This window comes from Rhineura floridana, chromosome 4 (assembly GCF_030035675.1).
Source record: "Rhineura floridana isolate rRhiFlo1 chromosome 4, rRhiFlo1.hap2, whole genome shotgun sequence".
Classification (NCBI taxonomy): domain Eukaryota; kingdom Metazoa; phylum Chordata; class Lepidosauria; order Squamata; family Rhineuridae; genus Rhineura; species Rhineura floridana.
Window position 1 is genome coordinate 76,120,999 of NC_084483.1, and position 14,792 is coordinate 76,135,790.

The following is a 14,792-nucleotide window of genomic DNA, read 5'->3' on the forward strand; positions in this document are numbered from 1 at the left end:
TTGAGTAAAATGAAGCAGGAGATTAAAGATATAAGGGTCCCTGTGAGAGAGGTGACCCTGGAAGGGGTCCCTGTGAGAGAGGAGACCCCGGAGATTGGAACAGGGGTCCCTGTGAGAGAGGTGACCCTGGAGACTGGAATAGGGGTCCCTGTGAGAGAGGAGATCCCGGAGATTGGAACCAACGTGGAACAGGAACAAGATTTGGAGTCTATGGACTTTAGAAATAAAATCTATTGTTTGGAACTCAATGTTATCTCTGAAGAAATGAATGAAGATTCTAGAGATAAAGTTATCAATGGCATGGATAATCTTCTGGACTGGAATGATGTGATGGAGCCCAATATAGAGAAAATCTATGGAATTAACTGCAGCCATGTGACAATGGAAAAACTTTTAAGAGATGACCCAGTGTATTTTGAAAAAAAGAACAGAGATATGATTTTACAGCAGTATTTCAGCAACCTATTCAGAATGGATGGCAAGAAAATATTTGGGATAGAGGTAATCCCCATCAGACTCTTACTATATGACTATGGCTTTGACAGCAAGATTATTATGGAATACTGATAATGGAAGATTGGATATTGAAATTACTGGACTTAACAAGACTACTGAAGATGGAAGATGGAAAATGGAACTAATAGAGATAATAGAACAATGGCTACTGAAATTATTGAACCTAACAGATTCTGATGTGATGGATTAATTGAAATGTTTATTTTGACTATGGTTATGACAATAAGATTATCATAATTAGTAATGAGATGGATTAATCGATATGCTTATCTGGAAAAAAAAATTGATAGATATATTTCTTAAAGAATTGAAACCTCTCTTTGACTTTTTGTGGAAAGAATAAAGTAATGTTTATGAGATTTGATGATTAAGTAAGATAACTACTGGAGGAAAGTGATTTTATAATATGACTTAAGAGACAGGATTGTTATATATTATAGACTTATAACTGATTTGATCTTTGACAAATGGGAAGTCAATATTTTACTCTTTATTTTTTATTTTTTTTTTTATTTTTTTCTTTTTGTTTGACTGTTTTTGATTTTGTTTTTTGTCTTTGAATGTTTTGTGATTTTGTCTTGTGTGTTTTATGGAAATCTGAATAAAAATTATTGAAAAAAAAAAAAAAAAAAAAAAAAAAGAACTTCCATCTCTGTCACCAGGAAACCACTTTGTCTTGGAGCTGGCTTTGAAGGCCTGCACCTGGTGTTGGCCCAAAGAGACGGTAAACTAGGGTTGCTGCTGGTGTACCATGATGACCATGGGGCTGTCTCAAGTTGTCACCGGCCTGACGCATAAGGCAGGGCACACCCTTGACTTGGTTTTTGCTCCAGGCAGAGGAAGGGGTGATCTGGAGATAGGGGGGTGGATGTCACCCGGTTGTCATGGTCAGACCACTTCCTGATGAAATTCAGACTTATGGCTCCAATCCTCCCCTGCAAAGGTGGTGGACAGATTACGATGGTCCCTGGAGACTAATGGAATCCACAGGATTCCTGAATGCCCTGGGGGAGTTCCCAGTAAATAGAGCAGGTGACCCTGTTGAAGTCCTTGTCATGCTGTGGAACAGCAAGGTGATTCAGTCTCTTGACACGGTTGCCTCTGAGTGCCTTCTCCAGCACTGTGGAGCCCAGTTTGCATCTTGGTTCACCAGTGAGCTAAGGGCAATGAAACAGGCTGGACGACAGCTAGAGCACAAGTGGTGAAAGATGTGTTGTGAGGCTGATCGGGCACGAGTAAAACATCATAACTGTGCCTAGTGTGTGGTGATGAGGGCTGAAAAGAAGGCCCACTTCTCTGCCACCATTGCATCCTCAAGTAGCCATCAGTGGAGCTTTTCCGTATTGTCAGGGGTCTGTTGACATCAACCCCAGGAAATGAAGTTTTAGACCCTTTGGAGACCCACTGTGAATTGTTTGCAAGACACTTTGAGGGTAAAATTGCTTGTCTCTGTAGCAATCTTGATGCTTCATCTACATCTACTGCTGTCCCAGTAGAGATGTTCAGTGCAATGTCTGCTGCAAATTCTTGGGATAAGTTTCAGTTGATGTGGCCTGATGACATGGACAAGGTGCTTGCAATGATGCGACCAGCGATGTGTCCTCTCGACCCTTGACCTCCTTGGCTTATTAAAGCTTGCTAAGGGGGTTTGACAGAGTGGATCCAGGTGTGGTCAATGTATTTTTGCGGGAGTCATTCCAGCCACCCTGAAAGAGGCGGTGATCTGATTGCACCTGAAAAAGCCCACCCTGGATCCACTGGTGTGCGACAATTACCAGCTGGTTGCAAATGCCCCCTTCTTAGGGAAGGTGATTGAGAGGGTTGTGGCACAGCAATTGCAAGTACTCTTGGATGGAAGAGATGATCTTGACCCATTCCAATCTGGGTTCATGCCTGGTTATGGGACTGAATCGGCTTTGGTCACCCTGATGGATGACCTTTATCGGGAGAAGGATGGGGGAACGTGACCCTGTTACTCTTACTTGATCTCTCAGCGGCTTTTGATACCATTGACCATGGTATCCTTCTGGGCTGACTTGGTGAGATGGGTATTGGAGGCACTGTTTTACAGTAGTTCCGATCCTATCTCCAAGATCATTTTCACAGAATAGCATTGGCTGATTGTCTTTCGGCCCCCTGACAGTTGTGCTGTGGGGTGCCGCAGGGTACCATCTTGTCCCCATGCTGATTAACATCTATATGAAGCCCTTGAGTGTGGTCATCAGATTTGGGCAAGGTGTCAGCAGTACGCTGACGATACCCACCTCTATTTCTCTGTAACATCTGAATTGGGAGAGGCTGTGCAAGTCCTGGACTGCTGCCTGGACTGGGTGGTGGGCTGGATAAAGGCCAATAAACTGAGTCTGAATCCTAGCAAGATGGAGACACTGTGGGTTGGTGGTTTCTGAATTCAGTTAATTAGTCAGTTGCCTGCTTTGGATGGGGTTGTACTCCTTCTAAAACAGCAGGTCTGTAGTCTGGGGGTGATTCTGGATCCATCTTTGTTGCTAGAGGCCCAGGTGACCTCAGTGGCTAGGAGTGCCGGACCAGGATAGCCTGGCCACTGTTGTCCATGCAGTGGTAACCTCCAGGATGGATTACTGTAATGTGCTCTATGTGGGGCTTCCCTTGAGGTTGGTCCGGAAGCTGCAGTTGCTGCAAAATGAGGTGGTGAGACTGCTCACTGGGGCAGGATATCGCCGACATGTCACCCTACTTCTGAAAGAATTGCACTGGCTACCTGTTAGCTATTGGGCTAAGTTCAAGATTCTAGCTTTGGTGTACAAAGCTATACACCTTGGGACCAGGATACCTGAAAGACCGTTTTATCCCTTATATACCCAGTCGATCACTGCGCTCTGCAGGTGAGGGCCTCCTACAGATATCATCTTAGCAGGAGGTGCGTTCTGCACAACACAGGAAACAAACCTTTAGTGTAGTGGCACAAACCCTTTGGAATTCCCTTCCCTTAAGTATTAGAGAGGTGCCATTTCTGTTACCTTTTCGGCACCTACTGAAGACCTTCCTCTTTCAACAAGTCTTTTAAGTTGAGACCTTGTCCCAGTCTGCCTCTGTTGGAATGGCTTTTTAATATGTTTTTAAACCTTCTTTTTTTAAAAAAGATGTTTTTAAAGATGTTTTAATATATTTTAACACTTCTTTTTATGATGTTTTAAAGTTTTTTTTGTGCTTTTGTTTGCCACCCTGAGCTCCTGCTAGGAGGAAGGGTGGGATATAAATCAAATAATAAATAATAAATTATATATATATATATATATACACACACATATACACACGCACATACACTCATTTACAAAATGAATGTTATAATTCAAAAAACTTTTTCGGAGGTAGGGAGAAAAAAATCTCTGGAAGCCGAAGAGGTATGAACAAATTTAAGCTCTGAACACATGCATCACATTTAATATGATGAAGCATTTAGCAGCATAAGCCATTAACCTTGCCAAAAGTTATAGCTCATATTTCAAATGTAACAAATGATACCAGAGAGAAAAGCGCTACTCAAGTTGTAGATCTAAAGGTACCATCATAAGACGAGCACTCCAGAGCATTCTAATAATAAGTGGGTGTGTCTCTGTGCGCATGCACACACATACATCCACTCACCCACGTAAAATGCTGAACATGGCTATACAAATTTCATTGTTTGCTGACAAATTTTAACTGCATTAACCGACGTTCTCAACGAAAAACAAGATGCTATGAAGTGCGCAGAGTAGGAGAGCACAATTGCAGCACAAACCTGCAGCAGCATCTGCAAGCTGAGGAAACGGAGTCTGCAGCATTCTCTGGCTCTTCAAGTAGGGAAAGAAATTTCTCCAGAGAGCTCTGGCAACAGCAAGGTGGTGCTCTTTCGCCACTGATGATGACTGTGCATTTGGGCCTGTATTCCCTGAAGCCAGTCCCTGGTTTAAGTGTTTGTGCACAATCCTAAGGAGAAACACAAATAATATTAACATGCAATGTATTGGTGGTGGTGCAGAAACACACCTGAACTCCTTAGAAGTACACGTATTACTGTACGAACCATATTTACACTGTTCGAAATCTAAGTACTGAAAGATCATTTCTATAATTAAAATATTGATGCAAAGACATGAATGCATACCAGCTATTTGATGGAAAAATGATGACATATTATTTAAGCACTATAAAGTTAATGTTAATTACTGTCAACCATTAATTAAGCACCTCTTAATGTATCTTAATGCATTTCTCAGCTGACACGTCAGTCTGTTTACAGTCCAAAGCCAGATCTTCTACTATTTGTCAATTTTGTATTCAAGGAGTACAGGAATTGGAACAGGCACAGAAATAAACTTTTTTTTAGTAATACATTTCCTATTGAAATTTTATGTACGAAGCCTCAGCACATGCAAAAGAAAAGACAAACAAAAATAAAGATTAATGGTTTTTAGGTATATTGTGTGGTTTGGTTTTGAATCAATGCCCTCAATGTCCACAGTTTTACTAGTGGAGTGAGGACAGAAGTTACTACTATACACAACGTCAGTCTTTTCCAGAGACAACGTGGCATGAGCTGAAACAGAAAGGGCCTTTTGTATTTGTGAACTGCATACCAGACTTGACTACTGAAGAAATTATTTTTTCCTAAAAAATTAAACAAGTGAAAGCAAATAATCATTTCAGAAATGTTTCCACCCAACTGTTCATTCTTGTATTGATTTTGTGTGTGACAACAATGAAAATTGTGATAAATTTCTGAGAACAATGTTGATACAACAATGTTGAAGTTGCATAGCAACTCAAACCAGCCATCATTTGGGGAGGGGGTAAGGAAAAGGAGACGACTCCATCACATTTTTTCTCCTTCACCATACCCTTATTAATTGAGGTCTATGTATCTAAAGCCAGTGGTGAAACCTGCCTGAAGCAGAAGATAAGATCCAAACTATACATGATGTTGGTAACATGCTTGCAATTAAAAAATCTAGTTTTAAATTTTAAATAGCAGCCACAGTGTGTGTGTGTACATTTAAGCTGGGTTTCTGTTTTTATTATCTTATAACCCACAAAATACAGTGTCAACTCCAACATCCCAAATCTAAGCAAATTACACTGGAAAAGAAATCTGTGAAATCAGTGGAATTTACTTTCACTTAATACATTGAGGTGTTGCAGTAAAATTTTTCCCTCTCAGTTATTATGAAAGAATTGTCATAAGAGCAATAATGCACTGTTCTATTAGTACAAGAGCTGTAACATTTCCAAGTATTAAAAGTAGGAATAATCTTTATCACTTCAGAGTTTTTCACAAGTTGGTACTCAGCACCAAAATGATGCAATACACCCATTTTAGGGAAAGGAAGCAGAAATTCAGAGAGTATGCAACTGAAATGCTTCAAGGTGTGTACACATGGTCTTTCCCCAATTCCCACTTCAGATTCATGATGCTAGAACATGGGGCCGTCCAATAAAATTGAATGGTGGGGAATCCAGACATTCAAAAGGAAGTATATCTTTACACAGCACAACGTATACTGAGAGCTGCCAACTTGGTTGCCTTTAAAAAGATGGCTTTAAAATGGTTTAACTTAAAAGAATTAGACAAATTCATGGCAGATAAGACAATCAATAGCTTCTGTTCAGGATGGCTATATGCTAGCTCCAGTATCAAAAGCAGTATACCTATGAATACCAGTTGTTGGGGAACACAACAGGAAAGTGCAGTTGCACCCATAGGAAGGTGGTTGGCCTGTGTCAGAAGAGAATGCTGGACTAGATAAGCCTTTGGTCTGATGTAGCAGGATTGTCATTTTCTTACGACTGCAGCCTCTTGTGCTGCAGTTTTCCAACATTCAGGAAGATTTTTTTCCCAAGGGGATCCTTGTGTACAAACTAAACTAACATGCAACTTTGTCCCCAAACTGGATGTTTCCTTCTCTCATTCATTGGCATATCAAAACAAAGCATACTGAACTGTAGACCTTGTGAATTAAAGAACCATCATTATGACATTTAATATGGTTCCGTTTAAAAGATGGGTATATCACCCAAACCACCTGTGTTGCGTGTTGTCAATACTCAGCATATGGAAACCGTAAACAGCCTTTTAGATTATCTGAACACAGCTTCTTGAAAAGTTTTGTTTCTTTTTGTCAGCTTTTACTGGAGGATATATTCTGCTATTACTACAAGACTCAACAGATCTGAACCCAAAGGGGAGACTCCAGGTTTAGACAACATATCCTGAAGTCTGGAATTACAGCCAAATGCTGTATCCATGTTTCTAGAACTTTAGGTATTAGTCTAATACATTGATGTATTAAATGAATACATTCTTGAAGTATTTATGATATGTGTATTTTTAATATTTTAAAAGATGTTAAACTTTAGGTCATACCAGTAAGGGATATTAGCTGTAGTGCTAAGAAGAGGATTAAAATATGTACACACCAAAAGCTAAAACTTGCTGCTTTGACAGAAAATGTACAATGATCAGTGAACAGTACAAAAAAGCAACCAGTTGACTAAATATAAATTAGTTTACACTAAGCAGGAAGGCCTGCATGCTGTCACCAAATTTATTTAATTGGACTGAGTGGGGGGGAGAAAGTAATGAGCTACGAATTAGGAATGGGAACATTCCTCCTGGATCAGCTGTCTGGGTTGGCTTAGAAGACAGTTTTATAGTTCTTGGATAGACATCTTCAGAAGGTGGTGCTGGGGGACTCAGAATCTTGTTCAATTAATTGCTGTATACTAGCCTGTCAGGCTCTCCTTACTGACCCATTAGTTTCCTATGTGCAGGCAAGTTTTGGTGTAGCACAGAGGCAGACACCATAAGGAAAACTAGGCCCAACACTGACCTTATTCAGAAAATGGGAAGTGTTCAATTTTTTGTAATTATTCCTAATTTAAATTCCAGAACCTGCAACAAACATTTTGTTCGCAACAACAGTGCAGTCCATTTTCTTACAATTTGGTTCAATAACTGCCTACAGCACCCTGGACAGCATGCACAGCCACTACTCTCAAACTTGGAGAGGAAGAGGCTTTACTCATCCTTAATCTATTACCCCTGAAGCCGCTCAACTCAAGTGCCTCTTTGCATTCTGCTTATTTTCTGGATCATTTTCAATGCATCAAACTGAATTGTGCCATCAAAGCACAAGTTATTTACATTACAATACAATACCTTGTAACATTTCCAGTAAGTTCCCTAACAAGGATCTACCCTTGCAATCTCGGAATTTTCCCAGTAATCTGCTCTTTAAAAATCACACCCAAAAAAACCCAGGAGTAATTGCTTGCAACTCCTCAAATTGACATTAATACATTCAATTTTTTTTGCTCTCTAGACATTTGGAGCCGCAATAGTTTCTCCTATAAATATCTGTTTATCGGTAGCATCTCACAAATCTAGATGCAAATTAGCACAATAAATTAAAATTGGGTTTATTCTGTGAAAATCAGTTAATTTGGTATTCAAAACATATTTCTAAATAGCTCTCTATCCCACAAGGAACAACCCATGTGTTCCAGGGCTCTGCCAGTCAGCCTATTTTGAAAACCTAGACCTAAGAGGTACTGTTGATTGCCAGCTTTCATTGCTCTCAGGCACAGTTGTGGGAGACCACAGGCGCATCCAAATTATTAGGCACTGTTTTTTTAAAAGGTCCTGGTGGCACATAGGCAGCACACATATATTCATTCCCTCTCTCCCCTCAGAGCATTTTTAAAAGGAATTGTTACTGGGTGTCCATTTTTTCATTCAGATGACTTGCATATGGAAGCCTCTCTACCATGTGCAAGCCCTGACATTTGGATTGACTTCAAAATAAAAACAACAACAACAACCAGGGAGTGAATATAGCCTTGCAAATGCATTTACACAAGTTACTAGCCTAGCAAAACTCTTCCTGGCTTATCCACCCACCAGTAAATACATGAATTAAAAAGCAAATTAAAATTAAAAACTGCTGCTTATGATCAACACCCCGTTGTAGCAAAATTCTTATTAAAAAAGAACTAAGATGCAGGGAACAGGCACCACAGTGTACTGGGAAAGAAATTTTGTTAACAAGTTTTTCAGAAAGACTAGTGGTTTGTAAGAATCCTAAGAAGTATTGTGTAATGTGCTTCTGTGTTCTACTGTTTCTATTCAATTTCACTAAAATTTCATACCACCAGCCAGTGTTTCAGTGACTTCCAATCTGAATGTGTGTTCTTGCTTCATTGATTAAATTTTGTGTGTCCATTTGTGTCCACTGGGTGTCCAAAAGCTAGGACTGGGTGTCCATTTGGAGACACAACTATTACTTTAAAAAATGTTTCGCTTCCCCCACATAAGATTATATATACCCTGACCAGCAAAGCCATGCATGCTCATGCTCACTCTCATGAAGCTTACTCCCTCTCCTGTTTCCCAGCTATGGAGTGGGCTCAGGTCTGAGTTTAACAGATAGTTCTGGCCGCTAATAGTCTGTTCCCGTTCCACTTCAGATTTTTCCTCTAGAAGTAGCAGCAGATCAGGAAGACTAATCTTACTGGAAGAGGTCACGCAACTGGGCTGAAGAACAGCTTTGCACCCTTCTGGCTTCTAAATTCATCTACTCTAAGCCAGTGTGGGGTAGATTCTTACAGATTTGTAGTATTTATAGAATTTGTTTTACAAGAAAATAAATTGTTTTTCAAAAATAAAGAAATGTATTACATAGGGTCCTAAACAAACATGTATAACAGTACCTAAACAAATCAGGGGATGGAAAGAATTTCCCAGAGTCTTGGGATTTCAAAAATGTCAGTAGATGATAAAGTAGCAAGTGAGATGTTTCATGTCCTTGAAAGAATCTACAGTAGCGGAGAAAATATTTTGTCCATGTAACATATATTCCTTTTTAGCACGCACTAATTGTTCTCAACAGCCAGCAATAGACAGCAGAGCTAATTTTCTGTCATTCCGAAACAAATGTAGGCTTGCTAAACCTATGTCAACAGCTCTGAGACACACTGAACTGATGGTTTATGAGATCAAAGCCACCATCAACAATGTGAACTCTGCCTGGTCACATTAACAGGAAACTGTTTTACAAGTTTCACCACTGGGCATCAATTTAACAAGTTCCAACACCAGCTAAGCTGTAAAACTGACTGTAATTCATTTAGTGACCCTTACATGGGGGGAAGCAATATATAGGTGAAACATCTCACAGTGACAAAAAATGCTTTGATTTGCACCATTCATATGCTTGAACAAAGAACTCAAGCACTTACTGCCAATAGCTTTTTATTGCCAAATGCACTAAACTTTCGTTATTACGTATACAAGCAGAACCCACTGCTTCCGAGACCTGTTTGATAAAATAGAAGCAGTTGGATAAATATTACATTTTTATCATGAACACAACTTGTCCATTAGGTTTAAATTATGGACATGCTTCACGTTTAGAATGATCATCATCTTTAGCAGAATCCATTACACTCTACTCTCTCATATCTTTCAAAATGCACACATAGGAATTTTACACACATAGGTATGAGATAGATAACCTGCTTTCCCCACTGTTTATCTGAGATCTTGTCAAAAATATTACCTGTGCCTTCCCACAATTATCTACCCCACTGGAGCAGAATTTAAACCAACACAAAATAAATAAAATCTAGCTAGCCTTACTTTGGGCCAAATTAGCAGTTTATACAATTATCAGTGATAAAAAAACTTTTCCTAAAATATACAATATCAGGCTACAGGTGGAATGGAATGTTGTATGTTTGGATGCTTTTCGATGGGGGCAGGGAATGAGAGCTCATGCATAAGAAAACAGCATGTCAGGCCTAGTTGTTGTCTCCTCTCTCACGCAGCCGATTTCTCCGTGGAGGGGAGAGTTTATTTGGAGAAGCATTCAAACACTGGATTCCTTCACTTGGAGCCAAACGTAGCAGCCTTAAGTTCTAACACTTGATTCTGCTAATGACGGCGGCCAAAGACATTTCGTTGTCTGAGGGAAAGATGGGGTGTGTGCACATATACATACACACAGAGTTATAAATACTTAAGCCAATTGGATTGGCAGCTAGCACTTACTTCAACACTGGTGAGGAGAGAGCACTCTCTATGCACCAGAGTGTAGCAGTTAAGCATAGGAGGTGCAGCATAGGCTGTGTCACACACAGCTCCAAACCCTCACGGCTGCTCTGCAGTGGTCAGCATTTTACTGAAGTTTAACTATATCTATATTAAGCAGACCAATCGGATTGTTCTTCTGGTTCGTTTACAGCATATATAAACAATTAAAGACACTGCATCTTTAAAACAGTAAGTTTCAGCATCTGCCACCTGAGGAGGCTGCCTCACTCTGCTTTGAGTGATTTGTCAATGGTTTTTTGCCTTCCAAGGATGTGACTCATCTTTTGGGAGCAGCATCAACACATCATTGGTTATGGATAGCAAGCCTCCGTTCAGCACACAAAATACCTCACACAGACATGTCTGGGCATGGAGAAGGAGCAAATACCCAGCTGGCATCTAAACTAGGGCTGAGGAACCTATGACTCTCCAGATGTTGTTGGACTACAACTCATCATTCCCAACCACTGACCATTCTATTGGCCTGTGGGAGCACTCCTACTTGTAACTCCTCAGCACCAGGGCAGAACTGCACTCAAACATTCAGGCAGGAGGTGGCTCACAGAGGCGGCAGGATTGCCCCCCCCTTGTATTGCCATCCAATGAATTGGGTGTGTGTGTGTGCTGAAGAGGGCTAGCAGACCCTGGAGGCAACTGAGATTCTTGTCATTTTCTCCAACAAGGTAGCAACAGTAGCTTTGAGATACAAGGGCAGTCAAAACTGTAGCTGTCCCACCAGTACAAACACTGCTATTTAAAGCAGTAGTAGCTACTGGACAAGAAACTGCAAGCCACTGCATTATTAAACGTCTAACATGTTGTTCTTATCTTGTTTCTTGAAATTTGAGGGGAAGAAAGAAAACAATGAATGGAAATGCAGAGGAAGGTTGCCATCCCTTCTAGAGATAATGGGTTCTTTTGTAAGATTTTAGGTCAGATTAACTTTTTGCTCACAATAGGACTGGTTATTGGCTGCATTTTTACTGACTTTTAATGCTTCTAAACATTAAGGAAAATCAATATCAAGCGAGACAAAGGGCTCTTGAGGCTCTGGCTACACCAGCTTTTGGTTTGGCTTCACACACAATCCTACAACATGCTGAGGCTGGGAAGGATTAGTTGGCTTGTGTTGAGTAAACTGAAGATACTCAATAAACAGTTTTTGTTGTAAACCCCTTAGGACGTGCAAAGCCACACTAGTTGGCATTAGACCAGATAAGCTGCAGAACCAGCTGTAATCTCATTTAGACCTGAGCTGATCCTCCTATCCTTTCACTCTACAGGATCAACGAAAACCAGTGAGGAAGCAGCTGTATTATTATAGCAGCACTGCTTGCTGGATGTGGCAAACGTTTCATAAATCCCTCTCCTTGAAGCAAGTCTGCATGTAATCTGCACAGAGACAGAGAAATCAATGGATTTCTGAATTCATTAGCACTCTTATTATTGCAAGGTAAATGTTTCTCTTTATGGAAAGGCAGCTGTTGCAAGTAAGTTCTGCAAACCTCTTATTTGCTGATCATTCCTCTTTGTATTTGTGCTGTCCTTTAGGATGAAAATGCTTGCTTTTTTCCTTTTTTAATTAAAAAAAGAAACACTGGAAATAAACTAAATAACTAAGGCTGTAATTGTGCACCCCATTTACCTGGGTGAAGGCCTCCAAGAATACAATGGAATTTACTTTTGAGGAAACATGTACAAGATCACACTGTCACACACATGATCATGTAAGTATACTGACATGGCTTCTACATACAATAACTCATTATACTTGATAGATTTTAATATGTTAGCTGCCACAGCTATTGTTTGGCTCTTGACAAGACATGACAATAAAAAAATTAATGGTGCTTTCAAATAATGCATCTGTTACCAGGTTAAAAATATAATTTTTAAAGCATCAACTAAGAAGAAGGGCTACAACTCAGTGGTACAGCATATGCTTTGCATAGAAAATGTCCCAGGTTTAATCCCTGGCACCTCCAAGGAGTTCTTGGCGAGAGCTACTGCCATTCAGTGTCAACACTACTAAGCTAGATGGATTCAGTACAAGGCAGCTTCTTATGTTCTAAATTAAAAACAGAAATATAAATGCTATGTTTGATAAAGAGGATACAAAAATGAATATAGGCATAGTTTATTACATAACAAGGCATTCTATCACATGGTTGCCTGGTCTTCAAATGCGGTGTAAGTTTTTTCTTCCTGCCATGCTGTGTTATGTATAGTAAAGACTGGACTCTCTACCAAGTAGTAAGGATTACCCCAATTTTCCATGTGGTTGGATTGTTGTCTCTTTTTTTCTGCCAGGTCTTGATCTATACAACCTTCCAATTCTTGCAGCAGTTCCCTAGTTGTGGCTTCCCCATCCTCTTTGCTCTCTAGGCCACTGTTCTTCAACCTTGGGTCCCCAGACGTTGTTGGGCTACAACTCCCATCACCCTTGGCAAATGGCTAAGTTGGCTGGGGTTGATGGGAGTTGTAGTACAACAACATCTAGGAACCTAAGGTTGAAGAATAGTGCCTAGGCCCACAGTAGACAAGGATGTTGGCTGTAAAATGGGACCAGGATGGGTAATGCCACAGTTGTACCTGCTTTCGTACTTGGCAAGTCAAAAGGTTCTCCAGGTCATAACCTGGCAATCCCAGATACAGAAGGGTTTTATAATAAAAAAGTATTATTATTACTATTATTGATAATGATGATGATGATGCAGCTGTAGTGGTACAGTAAGAAGCATATTAAAAACATTTAATACATAACCCTAAAAATGTAATGCATTACCTTAAAAACAATAAGTACTGAAACAATCATCCATGTACTACTACTACTGTTTTACTGTTGTACAGTGTAGGTAATTCTACCTTTCAGGATTGTAATACAAACCTTATTGCTGTAAACCACCCAGAGAGCTTTGGCTATGGGGCAGAATATACATGTAATAAATAAATAAATACATTTTTAAAAGTTCATTTAAATATCACCCTCTTTCAACTGGTGGTCACCTATCAGTGGAAAGCCATATAACAGGTAAGGGCAGCTTTTGGCCCTCCAGATGTCACTGAACTACAACTCCCATCAACCCCACCAAGGTGGGGCAATGGCAAGGGATTATGTGAATTGTACTTCAGCAACATCTGGGAGGGTCAAAGGTTCCCCACACCTGCCCTACAAGCAGGACATGAATGCAACAGTTCTTTCCCACTTGACTAGGATTTAAATTGGCCCACAATGTGCTGCATTTGTATGCACACACTTGCAACTCCCCCTACCCTGAGGCAGAATCCTCTCAAGGCATCAGGGGCTGACACAGGAAGGAAGTTTTGCATTCCTTGTCCCCCACTGTTCAAGCAGAAGTGCCTTCTGCTGGTGCAAGTGCAGGGATGGAGGAAGTTAAATATCCATGGATGCAATCTATCAACAGATTCTACCACTGCCATTAATTTGCTTAATCCTTTTGGAAAGCTATCTAAGTGGATGGACTGTGCATCAAATGGCAGCAAATTCTATAAGCTAATTATATGTTGTCTGAACGAGTCTTTTCTTTGCTCTACTCAGGAGGGCCAACTCATGAGTTGAATAAACATGTGAGTGGGGGCCATGCTGACTAGTCCCACCCCTGACATAATGTGCTCCAACTCAGTCCTATCCCTGGTAGCTGCATATATAGCACAAATGTCTGTAAAGAGGGACCTTTGCGCACATAGTCATATATAATAATAATAATAATAATAATAATAATAATAATAATAATAATAATAAAAATAAAATTTTATTTTTGAGTCGCCTATCTGGCCGAATGAATGGCCACTCTAGGCGACGTACATAATACAGTAAAATACAATATAAAAACCAAGAAGGACCGTAATCAATAATTAATTTGAACACCAGTATGAAATATGAACGCTTCCATGCAACCTAGGCCCACAATGGCACATAGTTCTAGGTCATTTGGCAGTTTGTGTTTACAACTACGTAGGTGAAGGACTCTTCCTGCATACAAGAGGATAGGTCTAATCAGAAAGTGCAATGCATGGGGCAAGGCTAAAGAGTACAGCCCTTCATAGGCATCATGAGTCAGGTCGCCTGAACAGAGTTTTGTAACGAACGTTTTGTCTGTTAATATATTGCACTGGATTTATCTAAGCTCTTGTTGGTGAGCAA

The 14,792-nt window shown here is 40.1% G+C and overlaps 1 protein-coding gene across 2 annotated transcripts in view; it reads right to left on the reverse strand.

Annotated features, from left to right (window-relative positions):
• MMS22L (MMS22 like, DNA repair protein) overlaps window positions 1–14,792 on the reverse strand; it is a 143,959-nt gene that overhangs the window by 53,375 nt on the left and 75,792 nt on the right. For both annotated transcript variants that reach the window (XM_061623391.1, XM_061623393.1), the window contains exon 15: window positions 4,280–4,467. In XM_061623391.1, coding sequence (XP_061479375.1) covers window positions 4,280–4,467 — 188 coding nt within the window. The remainder of the gene's footprint in view (window positions 1–4,279; window positions 4,468–14,792) is intronic.